Source organism: Bipolaris oryzae, assembly GCF_000523455.1.
Source record: "Bipolaris oryzae ATCC 44560 unplaced genomic scaffold scaffold_92, whole genome shotgun sequence".
Lineage (NCBI taxonomy): Eukaryota > Fungi > Ascomycota > Dothideomycetes > Pleosporales > Pleosporaceae > Bipolaris > Bipolaris oryzae.
The window spans coordinates 42,471-63,806 of NW_006911368.1; the positions used below are offsets into that span (position 1 = coordinate 42,471).

Genomic DNA, 21,336 nt, shown 5'->3' on the forward strand with positions numbered 1-21,336 from the left:
CTTGCAAACAGTACTGTCCTATGACTCTATCGCATTTGCGTATTCGGCCCTTCCTTCTATAGCCAATGGCTCAACGTACTCGTCAACTCACCGATTGGGGCTCCTGTGGCTCGCCTACGCTACTCCGGCTCGGTTCAATTAATCATGCAGATGTCACCCGCATGGCCTATCCGTCACTGGAACATGCTTCGTAGCGCTCGTCTGTCTCCACATTCACCTTGAACACTCTGTGCTACATGGCAAGCATAAAAAGGTAAAGATGCGTCGACTTGGCCGGTCCGACTGGTCCTGGGTCATGGGCTGCTTTGCACGTCAGCGATCGACTCCATCACTCCCTCTGCAACGTCAACTCCAAGCGTACACTTCCCCGCGTGCTGTACACCCCCTGATGATGGCGTACGTACGCGGATATGTGCCTGGCCTACTGACCCGGTTGTTGGCTGGCTGCCTGATCCTGAGTGGCGTTCTTTCACAGATCCTCCACCAGACAGGTCGGTGAGGCGGTTTGTCCGGAGTGACAGCTTTCGTCTTCCCTTCCGCCAGCACTGTAGGGCTCCAGGACTACCATGACTATCACTTCCTCATACACATGCACATTACAACAGTGCCCCACTTGTGCTATCCTATCAAACCTCGTTTGCCTTCGATACACGATCCTGCTGCTGCCCGAGACAACCATGGCCATGCGGCGAGGCGTCCGTTGAAGTAACTGCCCACATACGCACCTGCGCCACCAGAATGCCTGCGTCGTATCGGCTGTGGTCATGGACTGGAATATGCCAGCCACTCGGCACTCCTTCCGCCTAGCACAGTCCCAAATTATTTGCTTTATCTGCCGGCCGTGCCCGCATGGCCGAAGGTTTGTGTTACCCTCCTCATATCTGATCTAGTATCACCTCGATCATCATTTTCAATAATATCGGCATGCGCACCTGGTAGATTGTAGTTAATCAATTCGACTGTTCAAAGCCCCTGAGGGCCAGGAGCACGATTATCACCCACCTTGTGGTCATCAACCGCTCGGTTTCTGGGTTTGTTGACCTGTTCCTGGAGTATCGAGGGAGAATATTGGGTAACCACACCTTCGTGATTAGTCGCGGCCAGGACTGCGCCATTTAGCTCTCTATTGAGCATTAGCGTTCCCGAGCCTCGCCTTAGCCTCAAAAAAATTACTGTCTCACGGCATAGCAACCTTCCTTCTTTTCGGCAACCCAGGCTTGTTACATTGCAGGTGAGATACGCGAATTGGGGTGCTTTCCTGGAGCTTGATCCACGAGTCTTCTGTGGTCTTCACAGGAAATACCTATGCAATCTCTTACTGCACTGTCCTTTTGTCTTGTGGAAAACTATCTACGTTGGTATCATATTCAAATTACACTGGCCTTTGGTTATGTATAAACACAGAACAGAAACCCCACTCACCTCCAAGACACTTTGCTCAAGAACTACCTTTCCAACATTTTGCCCATCGGCTCTGACCAGGATGCTTCATGGAGCTTCGACTACCGGGGACGCTAAACTTGTACGGTGTCCAAAGAGAACTCTCGAGAGATTACGGCATCTAAACGAAGCTGAGATCATCACTCTCTTCACGCCAATTGTCCCACATCCTCCTTCTACAACGCTGGCGAAGGATATGGATCCGTTTGAGCCTTTGGGCCGGGTGTTGCCACGAAAAGTACGACATGTCCCATACCGCCTTGACCACGGCAAAACCGAAACGCACGCCGACTTTCTACCCTCGAGTGGAGCAGTTATAATTGTTATTTGTGCGACGGCCAATGTCCTCAGATATGATGCTCACGCCTTTGAGAAACAGTTGCAGTTTGCTCGGGGCATAGCAAAGGACATCAAGGAGAACAACACAATAGCCAGCATCCCTTCTGCAGTGCTCCTCATCAGCGATGACGCTGCTGGGAGGGGCTATGTTGATGCCATTTGCGATCTCCCGGCAGTTATTACGGCCAACGATTACACAGCTGCAGCATTGAACAATGCTGTCCAAGTTCTGTTTGGGATCTGAGAGTAATGAAGGGCGGTCTTTTGTGTATTCATATCCGGATTTGTATGCGCTACATCACATTGGGGGGTTTTAGTGTCATGGAGGCAGGCGTCATTGAGTGGTATTTGTGTAGCGTTCGATTTGCAAACAAAGGCCTTGTTAGTTTAGGCATAATGCATATTGTCATGAGCTTTAGTCGGGATTTATGATTTTGTTTAAAATACGTCATGAGAATGTACCCACTACCTCGTTCAGCATCTTCCATCTTGGTGCTCATTTGAACTCAGCATTACCAGAGCAATGACATGTTCAAACCAGGTACCGAGAGTACCTCCACTACACACCGTACTCTACTCGACAGTGTAACTGATGGTCGAAACAAAAGAGACATGTCCTCAACGCCCGAGGTGCAAAAAGTAGGTTGCCCCACTCAACTTACACACGGACATGCAAGGTCGACGTGACTACTTTCTGCACAGCGTGCATGATGCATATCACAGCGCATACAGCGACGCTCACGTGAGGTCGATGCCATGCTAGACAAGGAATGTGCCTCGTATGTATGCAGTTCTACGTGGCAGACAGGTACATGGGTGGGAGAGTGACCTTTTGCATACCGGGGAATGTGTACGTAGTCTCGTTGGCTTGGCGCCTTGGGGGGGTTTCAAAGAAGAGAGAATAGCAAAGGTATTAACATTATATGTGGTATCTCGTATGTGTTTCTGAATGTCGATAATGGCGTTTGACTTTGCCGTGGACTGCCAGGTATTTAATACACAGTAGGGATGGCAGCATAAGTGGATCCCGTCTGCCTTGATGCTTTGTTCCATACACGCATATAGCTGCTCATTGCGCTCTTCAAAAAAAATACCCTGTCATGCATATCCAAAAGGTCCATTGTTAAACGCCATAACCCCTCTATTTCTCAACAAGTGTAGCTGCTCTCATTCGTGCGGACATGTGCTCCATCGCTCTATGGCTCCATGTAGGCCCTTCCACCGGCCGGGAAATCTCCTAGGGGAGCGTTCGGTGATACACTCATTTTTTGTGCGTCATTCGCAAGCGACTGTTGGTTGCCAGATACGTAGTAGAGGATACGGTTTGCGATGATGGAGAGATGCTCGGGAAGGTATAGTGAAGCAGCGATTATGAGGAGAGAGAGTAGAAGGAAGAGCACAGAGTCTGTAATTATATGTTAGTATTTTTTGTCTTTCTTGGTTCCTTGCGCCATGTCTCCACTGGAAAGGCAAGGGAAAGGGGTGTGGGTATCTGGCGGTGACGAGAAGCGCACGCATGTGGGACAAACGTACTAAAGATGAACTTCTCGGTCGACGTCAACATGTATAGGGAAAAGGTGACTTCGTATTGGTATCGCTTGCGCTGGAACCAGCGCAACATGGTCGAGGGATACAACATGGCTGCAAGGAGGAGTGCGGAAGCGGAAGCCAAGAGGACGCCTGTCGCGAGGGATGTTGTGTCAACCATAGGAAACAGTAGTAGAAGGCGACTTAATAAAGGGTTCGGCCGAGAGATTTGCGTGAGTAGTTGGGGCGCGGCGGGCGGCGGATTTAGAATGGCATGGAAATCGGCGTGGGTGAAGGAAGGGGAGATTGACCAGTTCAGGGACCGAGCGGATTTGGAGCAGGGGTCTGGCGTGTTGTTCCGCTCTCCACTCATCTCATGACGCGCACGGCAATTTGTCCAGTCGCATCGCTGGTCTACAACGGACGACAACGGAGCACAAGGTTTTTCCCGTGTGCCAATGCTGCCGATGTGCTGTCTCTAGCCTTGAAGATCAAAGAAATGAACCTTCTCCCGCTCATCCCGCGTCTTGCCCTCACCCGCGCACCTACTTCCGTCTGTATCCAACATGCCGCATTCCACAGCACCCCTGCGCTCTTGTCCAAAGCTCTTCCACCCCGCCCCGTACTACTTGAATCAGATCTGATTGAGAACTTCCTCAAGGGCTCCGGTCCCGGGGGGCAAAAAATCAACAAGACATCTTCTGCCGTGCAACTCAAGCACATTCCCACAGGCATTGTCGTCAAGTATCAAGACACACGGTCGAGAGAAATCAACCGAAAGATGGCGAGACGCATCTTGCAGGACCGCATTGAGGAGATGAAGCTAGGAGAGGATGCTAGGACAAAGGTCAAGGCGAGAGAGAAGAGCAAGAAGAAGGCAAGTGCCGCGAAGAAGTCGAAGAGGAAATACAGAGCATTGGAGGAAGCGAAACAGAGTGGGAAAGAGGATGTCTCTGCGGATGAGGATGATGTTTTGGAAGTGGTGGAAGGTGAGGCTGTTGTACCAGACTCGCCGAGAGCTGGTGATATAAGCAAGGCCGCACGTGGTTGAATGCAGAAAGACACAAGACGTGATTCACACGAGAAAACGCATGCTGTCGTGTGGTGTTGGACAAGGACCCAACAGGCCTATAGCCTTTGACAAGGCCGGCTTTGCAGGACCCGCTCGCAAGACTCGGTGTTTCCACACGTGAGCTTGCTGTACTCACCCGCCTGAGCTGTAGAACTGGGGGGCAAGAGACATCCGAGAAACAGGGACCAGACAGCAGAATCCTAAATGATGGCGAACAAGGCGGTTGCCAGCTGTTGAAGGACGTCAAGCCAGGCGACACGTCGTATTTCTAGCTTAAGCGCGTGTCGACGCACGCGTCGAATATGTACAGCATCCAGGTCCCTGAGAATACCAAAGCATACCAAGCGTTCTGCGCTCAAGCTACGTGGACAAATATACATGACACACGTCGTACATACACGGTTACAACAGCGTGACCCATCTTCCTCAAGCAACTGGACTCGTGCCAGAAGACTCAATGAAAAGGATAAGAGCATTCTTAGATGCGACCAGCAAAAATTGCCCCGCCGAGATTCCCGAAGGAAGCTCGTGACTTATCCACACCGCGCTGTGCAATGCAGGCGAACGAGTCAGACCACTGAATGCTTGAGCTCAGTGCGTCGCAAGAAGGTAAGTATGAGGATTCACAGAGGGGGCGGGGGATGGCAAGCTTATATACTGGCAGGAGAGCCGCTAGCTGACTAGCGTGCACGTGACCGTGGCTGCCTCCGACTCTGTGGCCGTAAGCCTGATTCATCGGCAGCTTCAAAGTGGGGCTGGTGGACGGAAAGTGCTGGTGCACGTGAACATGGAAATGTCTTTCACTATTGATGACTTCAACGTCTTGCAACAGCACGTTACAGGGCAATCGTTCAATGGAAAACTACGAAGAAATCGGTATCCATATACACTGGCACTTCACATTGGTCCCTCCCCTGCGGCCACATCCCTTGAACCACTTTCCATATACAGACCTCTGGTATCCGCTGGACTTGATTCAATCTCTTCTTCAATACTGGTGGTTTCTATATAGGCACTAATTCCATACGGCCTATCACTATCATCCGCAATACCTCTCTCAACTTTCAGATCCCTTTGCCCTATACTTGGCTATAGTTTTGCCAGATTCAGCAACATACCGGATATCATTCCTAGTCATGTTGATTCTGGTCAAGATTCTCGCCATCATGGAGCTTGACTCGCAACGGGTTGAACAAAGTCGTTGATGAGCGTAACAACCACCACAGAGCTCCTCTCGGTACGTTACTTGATAACAATAACAGAACACAGCTGTGATATACAAGTTCACTCGGGCATTGCGTCATCGTGAATAGCGTTCACTCCAGCAGTGTTCATGTACAACCCAGGCTAAGGACTACAAGCGAGTCCTACACGTTTCACTCCTTGCACTCACTTCTTATCTGACCACCATATATTTCCCCTCCCTGAACTCTTGTCTTCCACCACATCATAAATCAACTGCCAATTTCTTATACCTGCGATATTCTATTCTCACTATCCCTTTTCCTAAAGACAAAGTCACCATGAAGTCGATTATCGAATCCATCTCCCACCACTTGTCTAGCACCAGCGGAAGCCGCTCCAAAAAGTCACTTCTACCTCATGACGACCCATCGGCAATTGAAGGAGGCGGCGGTAACTACCATGTATCATCCGAGGAAGACGTCCCACTTTTCAACTTGGATCTCCTGAACATCAAGCCTGCGGATCGCCAATGGTTCATGGACGTCAATATTGCTGTACGCGAACTGGCAAACAGTCCGGATAATCCAAAAGACTACAGCTACATCCGCCGCGTTGTCTCGAACGCCGCTCATATCCTCAACGACGAAGTGAAGCATTATGAATGGGCTCGCAAACTCGACCCCCTCATCATATGGGTTTCATGCATGGTGCATACCGTGAGCAGGCAATTGTACCGAGCTGCGGAGAAATCATGCGACCCACTTGATGTCATTGACGAATTTCTCAAGTCTTACATCTGCCCGCTCCCGATTCGTCGCCAAGTAGCCTACATCACCGTCCGCGTCACAGTCGAAATCCAACCGTCCGATATCGCCCACATGAAGGCGTTTTCCGTTCCGTATCCCGCTTACTGCGTGATCCAAGATGCGCATATGCTTGCTGAAATGGGCGCTATTGGTGTCCTTGAATTCTATACGTCCCGCGGATTGTTTCCGTCTGACGGCTGTGGCTCCAGTGGGAAGATCAGCAAGTTGGTTGATGACTACTTTGGCCAATACGAGCAGGCTATGAGGACCGAGGCTGGGAAGAAGATGGCCGAGGAGCGGCTGAAATGGATGGGGGAGTTTCTTCGCCAGTGGAACCGAGAGGCTGATACAAGTAACGTGTAGACTCTTACACTTAAGGTCTTGAGGTGTGATTAGGTGGTGTTCCAGCGTTGCCGGCTTGTTCATATCTTGTATGAAGTTTCCTACAGTAACAATCAAAGCAGTTATAATCACTGAAAAATCAATCTAATTCCTATAACACCATGTACTCCTATGTTCCATATAACATGCACTGAAACCAATCCGTACCGCACTCTCCCTACCTAACATTCCCATCAATCTCAAGAACCAAAAGCAACCAAAACACCGCTTACAACCCCCCTCAAAATGCTCTCACTCTACTCATTGCACTTCCACGTAACACTGAATGTATCCCCATTGCCCGCCAAGCACATATCCAAGCTCGACCCTTCCGTCACCACACACGGCAGCCTCTCCTTGCCCTCACAGTAAATCCCCAACGGATCGCTCCCAATACCTACAAAGTCGCAATTCTTGTAGTCTGAATCCGGAATGTCAAAGCGCTTTGACAACCCGACGAGCGTCGATTCCTTGTAAAAGGGGCTGTCGGTGCAGACGTTGAGAGGCGAGTCGCGAGGGTTGCGGTACATGACAATGGATTCAGTACCATCGCCTGCGGTGAGTTTGCCTGCTTGGTAGACTTGGTCGGTGGGTGAGGGCCCAGGCTGAGGTTCGGGTTCAGGTTCAGGCTGGGGCTCGGGTTGGGGCTCGGGTTGAGGCTCGGGTTGAGGTTCCTGAGGTGGCTCGACAGGTGTGTCGGTGGGTTCTGGGGCGGGGTCAATCGGTTCGCTGGGTGTGGGCTGGGGATCAGCTGGGGCGGGCACGTTGGCTGGAGCATCGGCTCTGGGGAGCGGACCGTCGCCGTCGACAGGGAAGGGGTAGCCTGGCACTAAACCGTCGGTCAAGTCGAGGGTACAGGCTGGTGCTTCGATGGTCGTGGTAGTGGTAGAGTCGGAGACGCCGCAGGCTGTTGTTGCTGTGCAACTGGGATCTTTGCATGAAGTAGTTGTCGTGATTCCAAGGTCGTTAGTGCCGAAGCTACATCCTTGCGTGCATACGTTTGCTGTCTGAGTTTCGCAATCATCGGGATCTTCGTTGTTAGGCGGGGGAGGAGGAGGAGGTGTGATAGTTGGATCAATGGGTTCGACTGGGTCAGGAACTGGATCAGGAACCGGAATCGGGTTCTCAGGATCTGGTACGGGGATTGGGTTCTCGGGATCTGGCACAGGAATGGGATTTACAGGATCGGGTACTGGAATGGGAATAACTGGTCCTGGAATAGGGATGGGGATGACTGGATCAGGTACTGGAATAGGCTCGACCGGGTCAGGTTCCGGAATGGGTTCAACCGGGTCAGGAACTGGAATGGGTTCAACTGGATCGGGCTCTGGAATAGGGTTGATAGGCTCTGGCACTGGACTAGGATCCGGCAACGGAACTGGGTTTACTGGAGGCGGTAGAGGGATTGGAATGACAGGAAGATCAGGGTCATCACTTGGTGGATCCTCTGGATTTTCGCTCGGAGGATCAATGGGTTCTTCGGGATTTTCAGGTGGGTCTGGGATAGGTGTAGGCGCAGGAACAATCGGTGTTCCATCGGGGTTGTCGTCAACTGGGGGTATATCAGTTGGTCCTGGAATTGGCGGAATGATATCTGTATTTTCGCCAGGTACAGGATCTGGATTGGTGATTGGTATGACCAGTTTCGGACACATATCATCGCTGAACAAGAACACAAAGCCATTGAGGTTGACGTTATTATCTGCGTTCAACGATAACAAATTTGGTCCGATAGTGATGGCTGGTCCATTGGCCGAGATAGTTGAAGTTGCGCCATCAGGAAAGCCATTCACAACGACATCGGATGGACCTGGACTAAGAGTGAGAGTTGCCTCTGGCAAATTCACAATCGTCGGGCATGGAGGCAGATTGGCCTGTGGGGCTGGGCGAGCTTCGGCAAGGTAACTGTTGAGAAGAGAGAGAAGGACTGCGGAAGAACAAGAACGATGCATGATGATAGATGAAAGGAGAGTAAAGCTGAGAGTGTATGAAAGGTGTGTTTGTTTGAATGATGCTTGATACACTGGAGATCATGGGCATTATATACACAATTCTCTTACCTCTTTCCTTGAATAGACCAAAGTTCTTGGATGTCTTCTCTTGTTAGCTATTCTCAATCCACGGTTGCCAAGTTACTTGGGCATTCCGGAAGACTCATGGGGCGAGGCGCACAACACTGCACACTATTTCGGGTGATCCATGTGGTAGAGGGAGTATGTCAGTATTTTTGTATACACTTGAAACGAGAGTCGCTCGCCTTAAAAGTACCCTGCCCTTGGGGAATGAGATCATTGGTTATTTCTGGGAAACAAATGCAGGGATCTTGTAGGATGAGAGGCGTGGGCGGCTAAAGCACCCCGCTGACATAAGAACTCACCACTTGCCCTTGACAACTTCAACTGGAGCCTTAACTTTTACTCTTCCATCAAATCCTTTGCACAATTCTAAGATTACTTTGAAACGATACCATGGATCACACAACCGCCGAGAAAATTTACGGCCAGATTGTTGCGGCAATCAAGAGCAAAGACATTGAGGAGTTCAACCGACTAGTCCAAGACAACCCAACCTGGCCCCCACAGGAGCATTGGCTTGGATACCCACACGATGCTGCCTCTCGTTCTGGGCTTCCCATATTCAAAGCATTCCTCAAGCATTTCCCACAGACCAAGGACTGGGACTGTGGCGAAACTGGCGATGTTGTCGGCGCTGCTGCGATGACGGGCGATATTCCAGTCCTAAAGTACTGCCTAGAAGAGCTTGGACACAACGCTAATGAGGGACGCATCTTCTTTTCTCCAGTAAGTTGCTTATACCGCAGTAAAAAAGAATATGTGAAATAACCATGTTTAGGTGTTGTACTTTCTCAATTCCATGAAAGATACAACTGTACCTGGAAAGAAAGCTGAAGTGATACAAATACTTGAACAGCACGGTGCAACAATGGAAGGAGAGCCTGGGAGTATCATCCATCAGCGATCGCACAAAAAGCGCAATGGCAAGTTGTGCTGGCACAAGAATGACCCGGTAGATTGCCCAGACTACGTGCATGATGAGAAGATGGGTGTGGTTGAGCAAGCCAAAAAGCTACTCGGATGGAACAAACCCAGGAGTAGCGTAGAAAACCCTGTTTCTGAAAGCCAAGAGAAACTGGCCCCTTCGTGAAGGAATATGTTGGTTTCGAGTATGTAGAATGAAGACGGCAGTTGGCCCTAAGAGTTAGCATCAATTGAAAGCGCCTTGCCATAATTAGATAAAGTGGCCTAAATTCAGAGTGAGGATGCGTGTAAAGAGACTGCGTAGTAAGGCCCTGATAGATACTTTCCCAACACCATCCATGTCGCTCTTGAAACGGCCTGCCTGATTTCATGGGGTGGCTTGGTAGTAAGCTTCATAGATAGAATGAGTATACAGTCTCCAGCGCTTAGACAAAAGGAAAGAAGAGCATATAACTGCATCTGAATATCTTCCTGAATTCCCATCAGTACACTGTCTCCAATCTCCTTAGCAACATCACCTTCATTCACTTTTTTCCTTTATTGCAGTCCGTCTCGTTCTTAGCACAACATGAGGTTTCAATCTCTTCTTGCGTTCCCCATCTCTCTTGCACTTCTCTGGAGTGCTGCTGGTCCATTTACCAATGCAGCGCCCGCTCCTCTGCCTCCTGGTGCCGGTAGGTATCATAAACTTTCCTATACTCCTACATACTAATACCAGCAGTTACAACGACCATTGAGCTCCCTAGACAGATTGAGCATGTTTTATACAGTACAGACGTCGAAGATGTCAATGTCACTACCAATCATCTTGTTCGCCGCGGTTGCTTCCCCAGCAAAGAAGAAGAAGACGATATAGGCCCCACGACATGCGATGGTAGCGTTCCCCCACTCGAGGAACTGCAAACTCAGATCCAGCGCTGGGGCCAAGTAGCTACCAGAAGACCCGCCTTCTATACTGCTCTTGGGGCAGGCGGGGCGATCAAGACAAGCAAGTGCTGGGTCCAAACGCACCCTGACCTGATTGCGCCGGTCCCAAACCCGCAGGGTAACCTTGGCGCGGTATTCTTCGATGATATCGTGGACAAACGTTACGAAGCAGCCATCTGGCCCGCCTTGAGCGCGGGCAGACAAGTCAGCTATCAGAAACTACTCAGTCAAGCCATGGCTATGGAGAGTCAAGGAGAAGTGTGGATCTTTACAAAAGCCGATGTAAACTTCGATACGCTCAACCAAGACAACACTTGGTAGGTCATCGTATTGGTTTCGAGGCATAGTGGCATGGAGCTGACAGAATACTGCAGGAAGAACTGGGAGCTCCCAGCTCTTACTCGCAATGACAAGGTAGAGAGGATCCTCCGCACCGATCCCACTGATGAGAGTGACCCGCCAATCGTCCAGGAAATTTGGAAGAGGGGCGATCCACCCACGGCCAATGAGCCACGAGGATTGGTAGAGTTTTGAGTTGTTGTCTTGGAGAGAGCTGGAGTGCCAGATTCGGGTAGCATTGTGGGTTCAAGTTGGGGGCTTTGTTTTGGCGGTCAGGCGTTCAACGTGTCTTTTCTATTTTTTGCAACATTAGAATGCTATAGGGTACATACTACACATTGCAAGCCACAACAGTATTGACCCGCTGGACATGTACGAATAGCAGTGTAATACGTCACCTATGGGAATGTCGATTGGCGTTCTGAGTCTCCTTTTTCTGGAAACTTTGGACTGCCAAAAATAGACAGTCGGAGTGGGGCGTGCTTCCGCCTGGCACCGACATCCACTCGGGCCCGCTAATTATACTCCACAACTAAGGTAATAACGGCCAAAGCTAAGCCTTGACGGTTTTTCTTCACCCTCTCATGTTGTGGGTGGCGAATCAGTGCTTCGGAATTCAAGCGACCAAATTACCGGAAGTCTAATGCGACCGACAGCGCCGTGTCGCACGTGTTCAAAACACGTATACAGTTGTCTTTCAGCACAAAGTTGACGCTACAAGACTCGTCCAATGCTGTATAACATTGTGGCTTTCCTCCAGATGTGTCGTGGCCATTGGCTTTTCGACGAGGATCAGGGATTACTTTTCGTCGCGGCCGTCCGTGCCGTGGGCTCGGCGAAGTAAGCTCGTATTAGGTCCTAGGCCACCCATTAGTTTACGATGGGTACAATGCGCGCTGCCTCTAGCAAGCAGAATTGGGTGCTGGCTCGTGGAGTAATCGATGAGATTTTGTCGTATCCGGTGGATCGACGCCAGGGCATACGCCTGATGCAGGTACACAAAACAACGGCAAGGAGGCGACTACCACCGCAGATCAGTTGTTTAAAAGCACCCTTTCCCTCTGAGCAAAGCTTCTTCTTCACGGCCTTGACAATCCCATGCTAGTGTAGGCATCGTGCGTTCCTCCGTCTAAGCCGTTATTTCCTTAATTTGTTCACTATCCCCTACCCCTGGTTGGGGTAATATCTTGCTGACGGTGGAATCAATACTTAATTCTCACCTTGCGCCATTCTCCACGGCACAACCTTAATTCTTCCTCCGCCAACAGCATGAAGTTTCTCATTCCTCTTGCCGTGGGCTTAGTCGTCGTATCGGCCACGCCCACCGCAGTGCTAGACAGGAGGGACGTCTCGACTGACGGATCATGCGGCGGAACTGCCGGTCAGACGTGCAAGGGTTCTGCGTTTGGAGATTGCTGCTCGCAATACGGTTGGTGCGGAACCGGTTCAGCATGGGTGAGTAGCTTGTGGAATACAACACGACTTTGAGGCTAACAGCGGACAGTGTGGAACTGGATGCCAGTCTGGCTTCGGAACGTGTGACGATGGTAGCAGCCCTCAGCCCTCGTCCTCACCCTCAACTCCGGCTCCTTCACCGGTGGCAGCACCCGAGGGTCTTGTCAAGTGTTTGAATGGAAAGGATGTGCCCTTCAAGATGAGCAGCGACGAGGAATACGCCAAGCTTGCGAAGCCCTACAACTTGCGCGTACCCTTCAACCCTGCCGTCATCGTCCTGCCAACCACTGAACAGCATGTCCAAGATGCTGTTATTTGCGCTGGTGAGCAAGGAATCAAGTGCCAGGCCAAGTCGGGTGGTCATTCATATGCCAACTTCAACACCGGTGGCATCAATGGTGCCATGCAGATCAACCTCCAGTCTTTCCAGACTATCGAGCTTGCCAAAGATACTGGTATTGCAACAGTTGGCGGCGGTGTTCGCCTGGGCAACCTTGGTGACGGAATCTATAACCAAGGCAAGGCAGCTCTCGCTCATGGTACCTGCCCTGGCGTAGGTATCGGAGGTCACTATACCCATGGAGGTTACGGTCAAACTTCGCGTAACTGGGGTCTTGCTATGGACCAGATCGTCGGTGCTGAGGTTGTTACCGCTGATGGTAAGCTCGTCAAGGTGTCAGCCACTGAATCGCCCGACCTCTTCTGGGCTATCAGGGGTGCTGCTGATTCTTTCGGTATCGTCACCAAGTTTTACCTCCAGACCCATGCTGCCCCAGACAGCATCACGTACTTTTCGTTTGGATTTCAGGGCGTTCACGATTCCAAGGACGTCTGGACCAAAACCTTCCTCCACCTCCAAGATGTAGCTACTAACAACTCGGTTGTGGATAACCGTATCTCGTTTGGTGTCTACCTTGACGGCTACAAGGGCTATAGTCTGAGCGGCGCCTTCTTTGGCACCGTCGACGAATTCAACAACAAGATCAAGCCTGAGCTTCTCCGCGGCCTCCCTACACCTTCTAACCCCTCTGTTGAGTCCTTGGCCTGGTACGACTACCTAGTCAAGATTTCCGGCAAGACGACCATCAAGGTACCCGCAACTGGCTACGACGACCACGAAGACTTTTTCGCCAAGTCTGTAACTGTCCCCGAATCTAGCGGTCTTACATCCGAGGCTATTGGCGCGCTCTACGACCACCTCCAGTCTGGTACTTCTCAAGAGTGGTACATCATCATGAACCTGTACGGTGGACCCGGCTCCGCCATCAACAAGAAGGACATTTCTTTCGCCGCCTACGACGACCGCAAGAGCCTGTGGGTGTTCCAGAACTGGGGCTACGGCGCTACACCCAAGGATTTCATCAACGGCATCAACGATGCCATCATTAATGCTGAGCCTCAGACAAAGTTCGGCGCGTATCTGAACTACGTTGATCCTACGTATGATGCTGCCACTGCTCACAAGCTGTACTATGGTGAGGAGGTGACAGCGCGCTTGACTGAGCTCAAGGCAAAGGTCGATCCCAAGGGTATCTTTTGGAACCCTCAGGCCATCGGTGCTTGAATGGAGGAGAGAGAAACGGAATTCTTATAAGAATGAAACAATAGAACCATTCTTATTCGTGCCCTCATGGATAGTATTGATGTTTAATTATTGAGCGTTTCAGTTGTGCGTGTATTACCTAGAGGATAAAGATAGGACCATCAAAGGAAACAAAATCGTAATGTTCTTCATACACGTCTCGATGTCGATGATTGGTTGCATGTGATGTTGCTGTAGTAAACGTTGTACTATTCCGTAAGGGAAAGTTACACACGTTCTCCTGTGAATCAATGCTGCTTTACCTTGCAGGGAACATGATGCGCAAGCGAATTCCGCCAGGACCCTGACCGTTTTTCCGTCTCCACAATGCAGCGAGGAACCATAAACGGCTGTTCTGTGGACCGTTCAGGGAACACTATTCAAGTACCTAGATGTTCCCAGCATGGAAGGAGCGGGCCGTAGCGGCCACCCAACAGGCATGCTAAACACGTTAGGTGGCTGAACACCAGAGCGGTGCATGATCGAACGCACCAATGAAGCAATCTGAAAGTTACATCTGCTGCGACCTCTGTGCTTTGCTTCTCTCTCTTTATTCTTTCCTCCCAAATCCATCTGTAATAAAAGAATTCCGTCTGGAGATTAAAAAAAAGCCACCAGCATTATGAAATCCGCTGGAGTTTGCAGAAAAACGATCTCCTTGAAAAAAAACCGGGGGCAAAGATCATGTTTTCCCTTGGTGTCCAGTGAAAAAGACCCTACAATAAATTGGGAAACTGTGTGATCTCAGCCGCCGGTTGTATGCAAGATTCTTTGTTTTTTCCTCTTGGGATGACGTTCAACAATCAGCTGGGGAAGCGGTTTTGCTCTGCTCGGCACCGGTAGCGGTAGTGGCAGTGGCAGCGGCAGTAGTGGGCTTAGCCGTAGACAAGGCATGGTAATACTCTGGATCCGGGTTGAGCAGGTGTGCAGGAATGCCCGAGACAAGTGGGAGGGTATATTGGGGCTTGACATCCGGGTCCGGATTTGACGGGTTGAGTTGCATGAGCAAGTCTGCCTCTTTGATACGTCTGAGTACATCCTTGACGTCAGTTCCCATCTTGATGCGGCGCAGGATCTCGAGCGACTCATCGTCTGGCCTTGTCTTTATGAGATTGAAGAGTTCAGCGTAGGCTTCGTTTTCAGCGTGCAGGGCGTCGTATTTTCGCTTCAGCGCTTGGCCCTGGGTTTCCGCTGAGCGAGTCGCATAGTGGCACGAGGTGGAGCGCTTGGTGCACTCGAGACACACAGGACGGTCTCCGTTGCATCGTATTTTGCGTACTCGACACTGGTCGCAGGCCGACGCGACGCGGTCTCGCGGCAGCGGTGGAAGGGGCTCGTTTCGTGGTCGCGTGGCTGACGGGAGGAGTGGCCGCAGAGGTCGCATCTTCCGGCAAATGGTTCTCGCGCTGGCGACGGGTGGGCGGGATTATTTTTTGTTTGCTGGCCTAGAAACTTGAAGATGATCAAACCCAGATCCCAGAGACCAAGTTTCTAAATATCTACTTCCCATGGTCATGCAGTCTTTGGATAGCGTAAAAGGAATTTTGATTGTCGATTGGGAGACGGCAATTCGTCCCGCCAATCAGATGCCCCCATTTCCCCATTTCCAGGTAGACGTCAGCCATTGCCTGCGAACTGTCGCGTTTTACTTTTGGGACAATCTACCACGGATACTTTACCATTCCTCCTCGAGTCATACATTCAAAGCCTCCTGATTTGCATGCTTGTGACTTCATAACCCATGATAATATGTTATCCCTCTTCTTTATCAGCCAATTCACTACCTCTGCCCTCCATGATGTGTTTCACTTTCCTGTGGCTTTTAGTGGAGGGCTGCATAACTAACAGGCGCATGCAGAAGCCCGCTCTTTGCGGTTTCTAGCGTTAACGACTCAAGTGTAGCGGGCGCATAGCAAATCATGGTCGGATCTCCCTCCGGTAAACAAGTGTCCCCTACCCATATGTGGCCTTTTTCTATGCAGGACATTTGTCATTGAAAATTGTGGCTGAGCGGGCCCTTTTCTTCAATCGATCAGGACAATGGCTTGGGGCTTTGCAGAGCCTACATGGCTGTCTGGTCATGGTCCAACACCCGACTTGGTTGTTCGACGATACTTACATTAGTAGAATTCGGTCTTTGCCCCCGCGTTAAGCGCGCACCAAAGGATCTTGCTGGCTCCCAAATTCAATCAGCATTCAATTCCGCTAACAGTGATTACAAAACGGTAAGATATGGCCGCTGTCCTCGTTCCGGATCCAATTGCAATAGTTCACAGAAGCACGTAGCGTGTGGAGATGCGCGACCGCACTTGGAGTGGTAATCACGGACAACCGTGCATCCGCTAAATGTACGTATAAACCGGGTATGTCACGCAGCATTCACTCATTGGCTGGATGGTCTTCCGGGTGTCCCTGTACATTTGGCTTTGCAAAGGCGAGTAACAGATTTGATTGTACCGCCGTGCTTCCAGGCCTTTCCCGTCTGCACTTGACTGTATTCTTGTTGGATGCCATCTCAGAGATTTCTTGTAGACACTGGGCCCTGTGCCGCAATAACCGACCAACATTGTACGACAGTGTCTTGCATGTCATTCGGCCCGTCTACATTCATTGGTTAAGATGCGCGAGTTCAAAGTGGTGTGATATCAAGGAAAAATATGGATTCCGAGCGATCGTCAGGGCCAGAGTCTATTCACATCGCGGCACCGAGGTGCATTCCTCTTTGAGAAGGTCTGCTATCGGACTAGAAGATGAGCATTGTGGAACGGCTTCCGGTCCAGTTACACCTTCAGCATTGTGAAATGACTAGTTTGCCATTGTGTAGTGAAAGCTTAATTCGCTCCATACTAATCAATGTAGCTGGAAGCTCAAGCGTGTCTCCTCTTCCCACTCCCGTGCAAATTCCTTTAGTACGTCATGTCTTCTCCTTGCCATGTCTTTACCAGTAGCTGTCTTCATCATTCCTGCGAGATTGTACAACTTTTCGCTAAAATGGGTGACTGCTCTGTCCATGGACTGATTGGGCATCTTTGCTGCTCCGAAAGAGAAACATCGAGCTACTCCAACGGCACCAATGGCATCGAGGCGATCGGCGTCCTGCACGATAGCGAGCTCTGGATACTGCCCAATCACTGAAGCGACGTGAGCAGGGTCGCGAACTTCGTTCGTATAGGAAACGTTCTTCACAATCGTCTGAACCTTTTGAGCCAATTCAGTTGATGCGCCGTGTTGAAGTAGTGTGTTGGTGATTTGGTTCTCAACGTCGTCGCCTGGTTTCGCATACTTGTGATCGCCCACGTCGTGCAAAAGGGCAGCGAGGAACAGTGAAGTGGTGTCATAAGCCACAGAGGGGTTGGACTTGAGCTCGGCCTGCAATATTTGGTTGGCATTGGACAAGACGCGCAGGATATGTTGGTAGTCGTGTGAGTTGTCGTATTTTGACATGTACTCGTGGACGAATGAATTGATCGATGCAAGGAGCTTCTTGTCGCTGTCCTGGACGGGTACCTGCGGAACAGGGAGAGTAGCCTGACCATTACCCGCCATGGTGGAAATAGGACCAATTGTTTTGTGTTCGTGTATGTTCTCACGCTCAGACGGACGCGTGAAGATGGAAGTTGGGTTTTCTTCTTCGCGTAGTCACGTGCCAGGAAGCTCTATTCCTAAGCCACATTTGGTGTGTTTCGTTAGGCAGACGCGCTACTGGGTGCCGACTTGTCACAAATGTGCCGTTGACCAGATACAGGCAGAAGAGAAAGAGGATGCTATTGATAGTCATGTGCAACGATGAAAGATCCGAACTCCGTGTATGGTGGAGGCACCCCTTTCTTTTTCACTCATGTTTGCTAATAGCAATACCCATGAGTTGGAGTGAATTGAACGTTGACCAAGGCCTGTATCACTGGGGCGCAATGTCTTCTAGGGTGGGGGCTGCAATGATGTTGCGAAGGTGTCATCCGGGGTAGTAACGTAGTAACCGTGGGAGCCTCGGTACTTTGCCGGGCACGCGATAACGAGTCCATGACTTCACCCTGCCCCGACTCCTGTCCTCACGTGCATATACCAACACCACGACGTACACGCCGCACAAGCGCCACCTTTCAGCGCGCTGGCTGAGGCGACTGCAGCCATGTACAAGCAAGCAACACAGAAGACGGGCGAGGTGCTGTCACTGCCTCCGAGATGGCTGGGCATGTACTCGGACTTCATCACCAAAAACAGCAGCGCTGTGACGCAGATTGAGTCTGCGCTGCGTTCGCTGACATATATCATTCCGGGTGCGCATGGCTCAATGGGACTGCTTTCTGGCACGATGCTAACACCACCCAGGACGCTTCCGGGAATCCGAAATCGCATCAGAGTCTCGTAGGTTGCGCGCTCGTTGGCGGCGCGTCTCCTTCAACTGACACACGAATAGTTCACAGCGGCGTCCAGGTCCTTTCCCTATACCACGACTCTCTCCTCTCCAAAGCCATGGCGCAGATGCCAGGGACGCGACGACACCCTGTCACCCCGCACCATCGATACACCAAGTTCTGGACACAACACTCGCCCACGTATAAGCGAATCGCGCTAGTACTCCAGATGATTCAATACACCGAGTTGCTATGGGAGATGGCAGCCAAGAGGAAGGGCGAGAAGGTGCGATGGCGGGTCGTAGTGTTGCTGGAGGTGGTAAAGGCAGTATGCCGATTGCTGCTGCTCCGTCTGACAAACTCCCGTCCTCTCCTATCCCCCCCGCTCCCTCAGCGGGAAATTGACCCCAGCTCGCTTGAGGAGTCGTCGGCGTCGGCGGATGGCATGGATACACCACCAAGCGAGCGTTCGGTCGAGGCTGAGAACTGGGCAATGCCCAGGACTGGTCTATCGATGCCTAGCTTGCCAGATTCTTCGGACATTTCGAGTTACCTCCTCTCAAAGGTACTTACAGCGGACGACATCAAACCACCCAAGGCGCTTCTGCACCGAGTGAGTGGAAAGGGCGAGCTTGCCGAGGTACTTTACATTCTGCGACCCGTTGCCTACGCCTTGGCTATGCAGCACTTTAGCGGTGACAGGAAGAGCTGGCGGCCGTGGTTGATTGGCGTGAGCATCGAGTACGGTGCACGCCAACTAGCCAAGAAGGATTTCCAGGAGCGCTTGGCTGGAGGACTCCGTGGTTTGACTGGCCTTGAGAAAGAAGAGCTACGTAAGCGGGGCTGGTCCATGGGTTGGTGGGCTATGCGCGGCGCATTCTACGAGAACATCACCAAGTAAGTCACGCCGAATTCTGGGTATGGCGAATATAGCTAACAATACACCTAGGGCCTGGATCCACTCGATAACCTCCAAGCTCAAGGGCAAGCCTCTTCTTGACATGGTTGGTGGTGTTATCGAAGACTACGAGTTCCTCTGGGATCAGTACTACTTCCCCACTGCTACTCTGTGATCTGTCTTGGCTATATGTGGTTTTAATATGATGCGGCGATGTTTGACACGGAGCCTCAGTGTCATGGAATGGGCTTGCAGCCTCATTTCCCGTAGTGTTCACCTTTTATTTTTTTCTCTGTTTTCGTTGTATTCTTTTTGAGATACTCCGAGGCCATTGCACGGCCTTGGTCCAGTTTGCGCTTCTGTTCTGCAGGTATGCAGTATGTACTAGTACGCCTTCTTGAGATACCAATGTTTGAAATGTTATGTGGTTTCTGTAGCTGCGAGTGCTATATGCAGTGGTGACTTGAAGTTGTATGATTTCCGGGGTTGGTTGCGTTGCTCACTGACGCAGTGCTGGGCGAGCTATGGTAGTGCAGAGCTCTGACCCACTCAGCATCTCACAGTCCCGAAAGCTTAGTACGTAGATGGCCATCGCAGAGCCGCATCAACAATAACGACATCACCTCGCCCCGTCAACACCCACCACTCCCATCTTCTTTCCCAGACAACCAGCAGAAACATTGGCAGTACTGGGAACAAGTCATCAGGATGCCCGCCACCACAGCAGAAACGCTGTCGCTCGTGACCCGCAACGTCTCGGTCGCGCCTCTCGTGCTTCTTTCGGCAGCAGACCACTACGGCCGACAAGCAAAGGGCACCAAGAGGAGAGTAGTCGGTGTGCTTCTTGGGCAGAATGATGGCAAGAACGTACGCGTGTCCAACAGCTTTGCGGGTGTGTAGCCCCCCCTCCCTCCCTCTCAAGACGTTGTTTGCCGCCTGAGCAATTCGCCCCGATGGCGGGGAAGCGTTGTGTGTATGAGCTAACTTTAGACTGCAGTGCCATTCGAGGAAGACGAAAAGGACCCATCGGTATGGTTCCTGGACCACAACTACGTCGAGTCGATGAACGACATGTTCAAGAAGATCAACGCGCGGGAGAAGCTCATCGGCTGGTATCACACTGGACCCAAGTTGAGGGCGTCGGATCTCGAGGTCAACGAGCTGTTCAAGCGCTACACACCAAACCCGCTACTAGTCATTATCGACGTACAGCCCAAGGAGGTGGGGGTACCGACAGACGCCTACTTTGCGGTCGAGGAGATTAAGGATGTGAGTGCACTTGGCTCAGTGGGGTTGTTGTTGTTGTTGTTGCAACAGCAGCAATGCACCTGGCGGGGTAATGTATATAGAAGACGATGCTAATTCTACGTTTAGGACGGCACAACGACATCCAAGACGTTTGTGCACACGCCGTCAATAATCGAGGCCGAGGAGGCGGAAGAGATTGGTGTCGAGCACCTCCTCCGTGACATCCGCGACGTGGCTGTCGGCACGCTCTCGACACGCATAACCTCACAACTGCAGTCGCTGCAAGGCTTACATCTACGGTTACGAGACATTGGGCAGTATCTACAAAAGGTTCTTGACGAGGATTTGCCTGTGAACCACGCGATTCTTGGTAATCTCCAAGATGTGTTCAACCTGTTGCCTAACCTGTCGACACCCAAGGCTGCACCAGTAGGCGGTGCAACCAATGGCGTGGGATCAGCGGCGGGTCAGGCAGGTGGTGTGGACAATGGCGAGCTTGCGCGGGCCATGAGCGTCAAGACGAACGATCAACTCATGGCGATTTACTTGTCGAGCTTGATTCGGGCTATTACGGCCTTCCACGACCTGATTGAGAACAAGATTCAGAACAAGCAGCAAGCAGAGGACAAGGAGGCCAAGAAGGAGGAAGGCAAGGAAGGGGATAAGGAGGCTAAGAAGGAGGGCGACAAGGCGAGCGGCGAGGCCAAGGAAGGAGACAAGGGTAAAGAAAAGGGCAAGGAGGAGCCCAAGAAGAAGGGCTGAAGGAGGGGGAGGGGGGCGGTT

The 21,336-nt window shown here is 51.2% G+C and overlaps 13 protein-coding genes across 13 annotated transcripts; 8 read left to right on the forward strand and 5 right to left on the reverse strand.

Moving 5' to 3' along the window:
• Positions 1-963: 963 nt before the first annotated feature.
• COCMIDRAFT_98964 (uncharacterized protein) lies at positions 964-1,220 on the reverse strand (the record flags this gene model as incomplete). The annotated part of the gene is made up of 2 exons (XM_007691137.1): positions 964-1,123; positions 1,174-1,220. Coding segments are annotated over 2 exons (207 nt in total), but the record flags the coding sequence as incomplete, so codon positions are not given.
• A 263-nt stretch (positions 1,221-1,483) lies between these two features.
• COCMIDRAFT_6478 (uncharacterized protein) lies at positions 1,484-2,023 on the forward strand (the record flags this gene model as incomplete). Its single annotated transcript, XM_007691107.1, has 1 exon — positions 1,484-2,023. The coding sequence occupies one exon, from the start codon at positions 1,484-1,486 to the stop codon at positions 2,021-2,023; it is 540 nt and encodes a 179-aa protein (XP_007689297.1).
• Positions 2,024-2,975: 952 nt separating this feature from the next.
• Positions 2,976-3,487, reverse strand: COCMIDRAFT_37965 (uncharacterized protein; the record flags this gene model as incomplete). Its single annotated transcript, XM_007691125.1, has 2 exons — positions 2,976-3,184; positions 3,313-3,487. The coding sequence occupies 2 exons, from the start codon at positions 3,485-3,487 to the stop codon at positions 2,976-2,978; spliced, it is 384 nt and encodes a 127-aa protein (XP_007689315.1).
• Positions 3,488-3,859: 372 nt separating this feature from the next.
• On the forward strand, positions 3,860-4,348 carry COCMIDRAFT_42742 (uncharacterized protein; the record flags this gene model as incomplete). The annotated part of the gene is made up of 1 exon (XM_007691129.1): positions 3,860-4,348. A coding segment is annotated over one exon (489 nt), but the record flags the coding sequence as incomplete, so codon positions are not given.
• A 1,685-nt stretch (positions 4,349-6,033) lies between these two features.
• COCMIDRAFT_49237 (uncharacterized protein) lies at positions 6,034-6,363 on the forward strand (the record flags this gene model as incomplete). The annotated part of the gene is made up of 1 exon (XM_007691138.1): positions 6,034-6,363. A coding segment is annotated over one exon (330 nt), but the record flags the coding sequence as incomplete, so codon positions are not given.
• Positions 6,364-7,007: 644 nt separating this feature from the next.
• COCMIDRAFT_98965 (uncharacterized protein) lies at positions 7,008-8,705 on the reverse strand (the record flags this gene model as incomplete). The annotated part of the gene is made up of 1 exon (XM_007691139.1): positions 7,008-8,705. A coding segment is annotated over one exon (1,698 nt), but the record flags the coding sequence as incomplete, so codon positions are not given.
• A 513-nt stretch (positions 8,706-9,218) lies between these two features.
• Positions 9,219-9,915, forward strand: COCMIDRAFT_98982 (uncharacterized protein; the record flags this gene model as incomplete). The annotated part of the gene is made up of 2 exons (XM_007691140.1): positions 9,219-9,551; positions 9,604-9,915. The coding sequence occupies 2 exons, from the start codon at positions 9,219-9,221 to the stop codon at positions 9,913-9,915; spliced, it is 645 nt and encodes a 214-aa protein (XP_007689330.1).
• A 402-nt stretch (positions 9,916-10,317) lies between these two features.
• On the forward strand, positions 10,318-11,210 carry COCMIDRAFT_98903 (uncharacterized protein; the record flags this gene model as incomplete). Its single annotated transcript, XM_007691141.1, has 3 exons — positions 10,318-10,423; positions 10,468-10,993; positions 11,051-11,210. The coding sequence occupies 3 exons, from the start codon at positions 10,318-10,320 to the stop codon at positions 11,208-11,210; spliced, it is 792 nt and encodes a 263-aa protein (XP_007689331.1).
• A 1,074-nt stretch (positions 11,211-12,284) lies between these two features.
• COCMIDRAFT_27467 (carbohydrate-binding module family 18) lies at positions 12,285-14,034 on the forward strand (the record flags this gene model as incomplete). Its single annotated transcript, XM_007691118.1, has 2 exons — positions 12,285-12,470; positions 12,520-14,034. The coding sequence occupies 2 exons, from the start codon at positions 12,285-12,287 to the stop codon at positions 14,032-14,034; spliced, it is 1,701 nt and encodes a 566-aa protein (XP_007689308.1).
• Positions 14,035-14,848: 814 nt separating this feature from the next.
• Positions 14,849-15,436, reverse strand: COCMIDRAFT_37970 (uncharacterized protein; the record flags this gene model as incomplete). The annotated part of the gene is made up of 1 exon (XM_007691126.1): positions 14,849-15,436. The coding sequence occupies one exon, from the start codon at positions 15,434-15,436 to the stop codon at positions 14,849-14,851; it is 588 nt and encodes a 195-aa protein (XP_007689316.1).
• A 1,466-nt stretch (positions 15,437-16,902) lies between these two features.
• On the reverse strand, positions 16,903-17,598 carry COCMIDRAFT_6487 (uncharacterized protein; the record flags this gene model as incomplete). The annotated part of the gene is made up of 1 exon (XM_007691108.1): positions 16,903-17,598. The coding sequence occupies one exon, from the start codon at positions 17,596-17,598 to the stop codon at positions 16,903-16,905; it is 696 nt and encodes a 231-aa protein (XP_007689298.1).
• A 583-nt stretch (positions 17,599-18,181) lies between these two features.
• COCMIDRAFT_98910 (uncharacterized protein) lies at positions 18,182-19,480 on the forward strand (the record flags this gene model as incomplete). The annotated part of the gene is made up of 4 exons (XM_007691142.1): positions 18,182-18,329; positions 18,382-18,417; positions 18,470-19,304; positions 19,357-19,480. The coding sequence occupies 4 exons, from the start codon at positions 18,182-18,184 to the stop codon at positions 19,478-19,480; spliced, it is 1,143 nt and encodes a 380-aa protein (XP_007689332.1).
• Positions 19,481-20,013: 533 nt separating this feature from the next.
• COCMIDRAFT_98994 (uncharacterized protein) lies at positions 20,014-21,315 on the forward strand (the record flags this gene model as incomplete). The annotated part of the gene is made up of 3 exons (XM_007691143.1): positions 20,014-20,197; positions 20,303-20,574; positions 20,680-21,315. 3 exons carry the CDS (start codon positions 20,014-20,016, stop codon positions 21,313-21,315), a joined length of 1,092 nt encoding a protein of 363 aa, XP_007689333.1.
• Between the last annotated feature and the right edge of the window lie 21 nt (positions 21,316-21,336).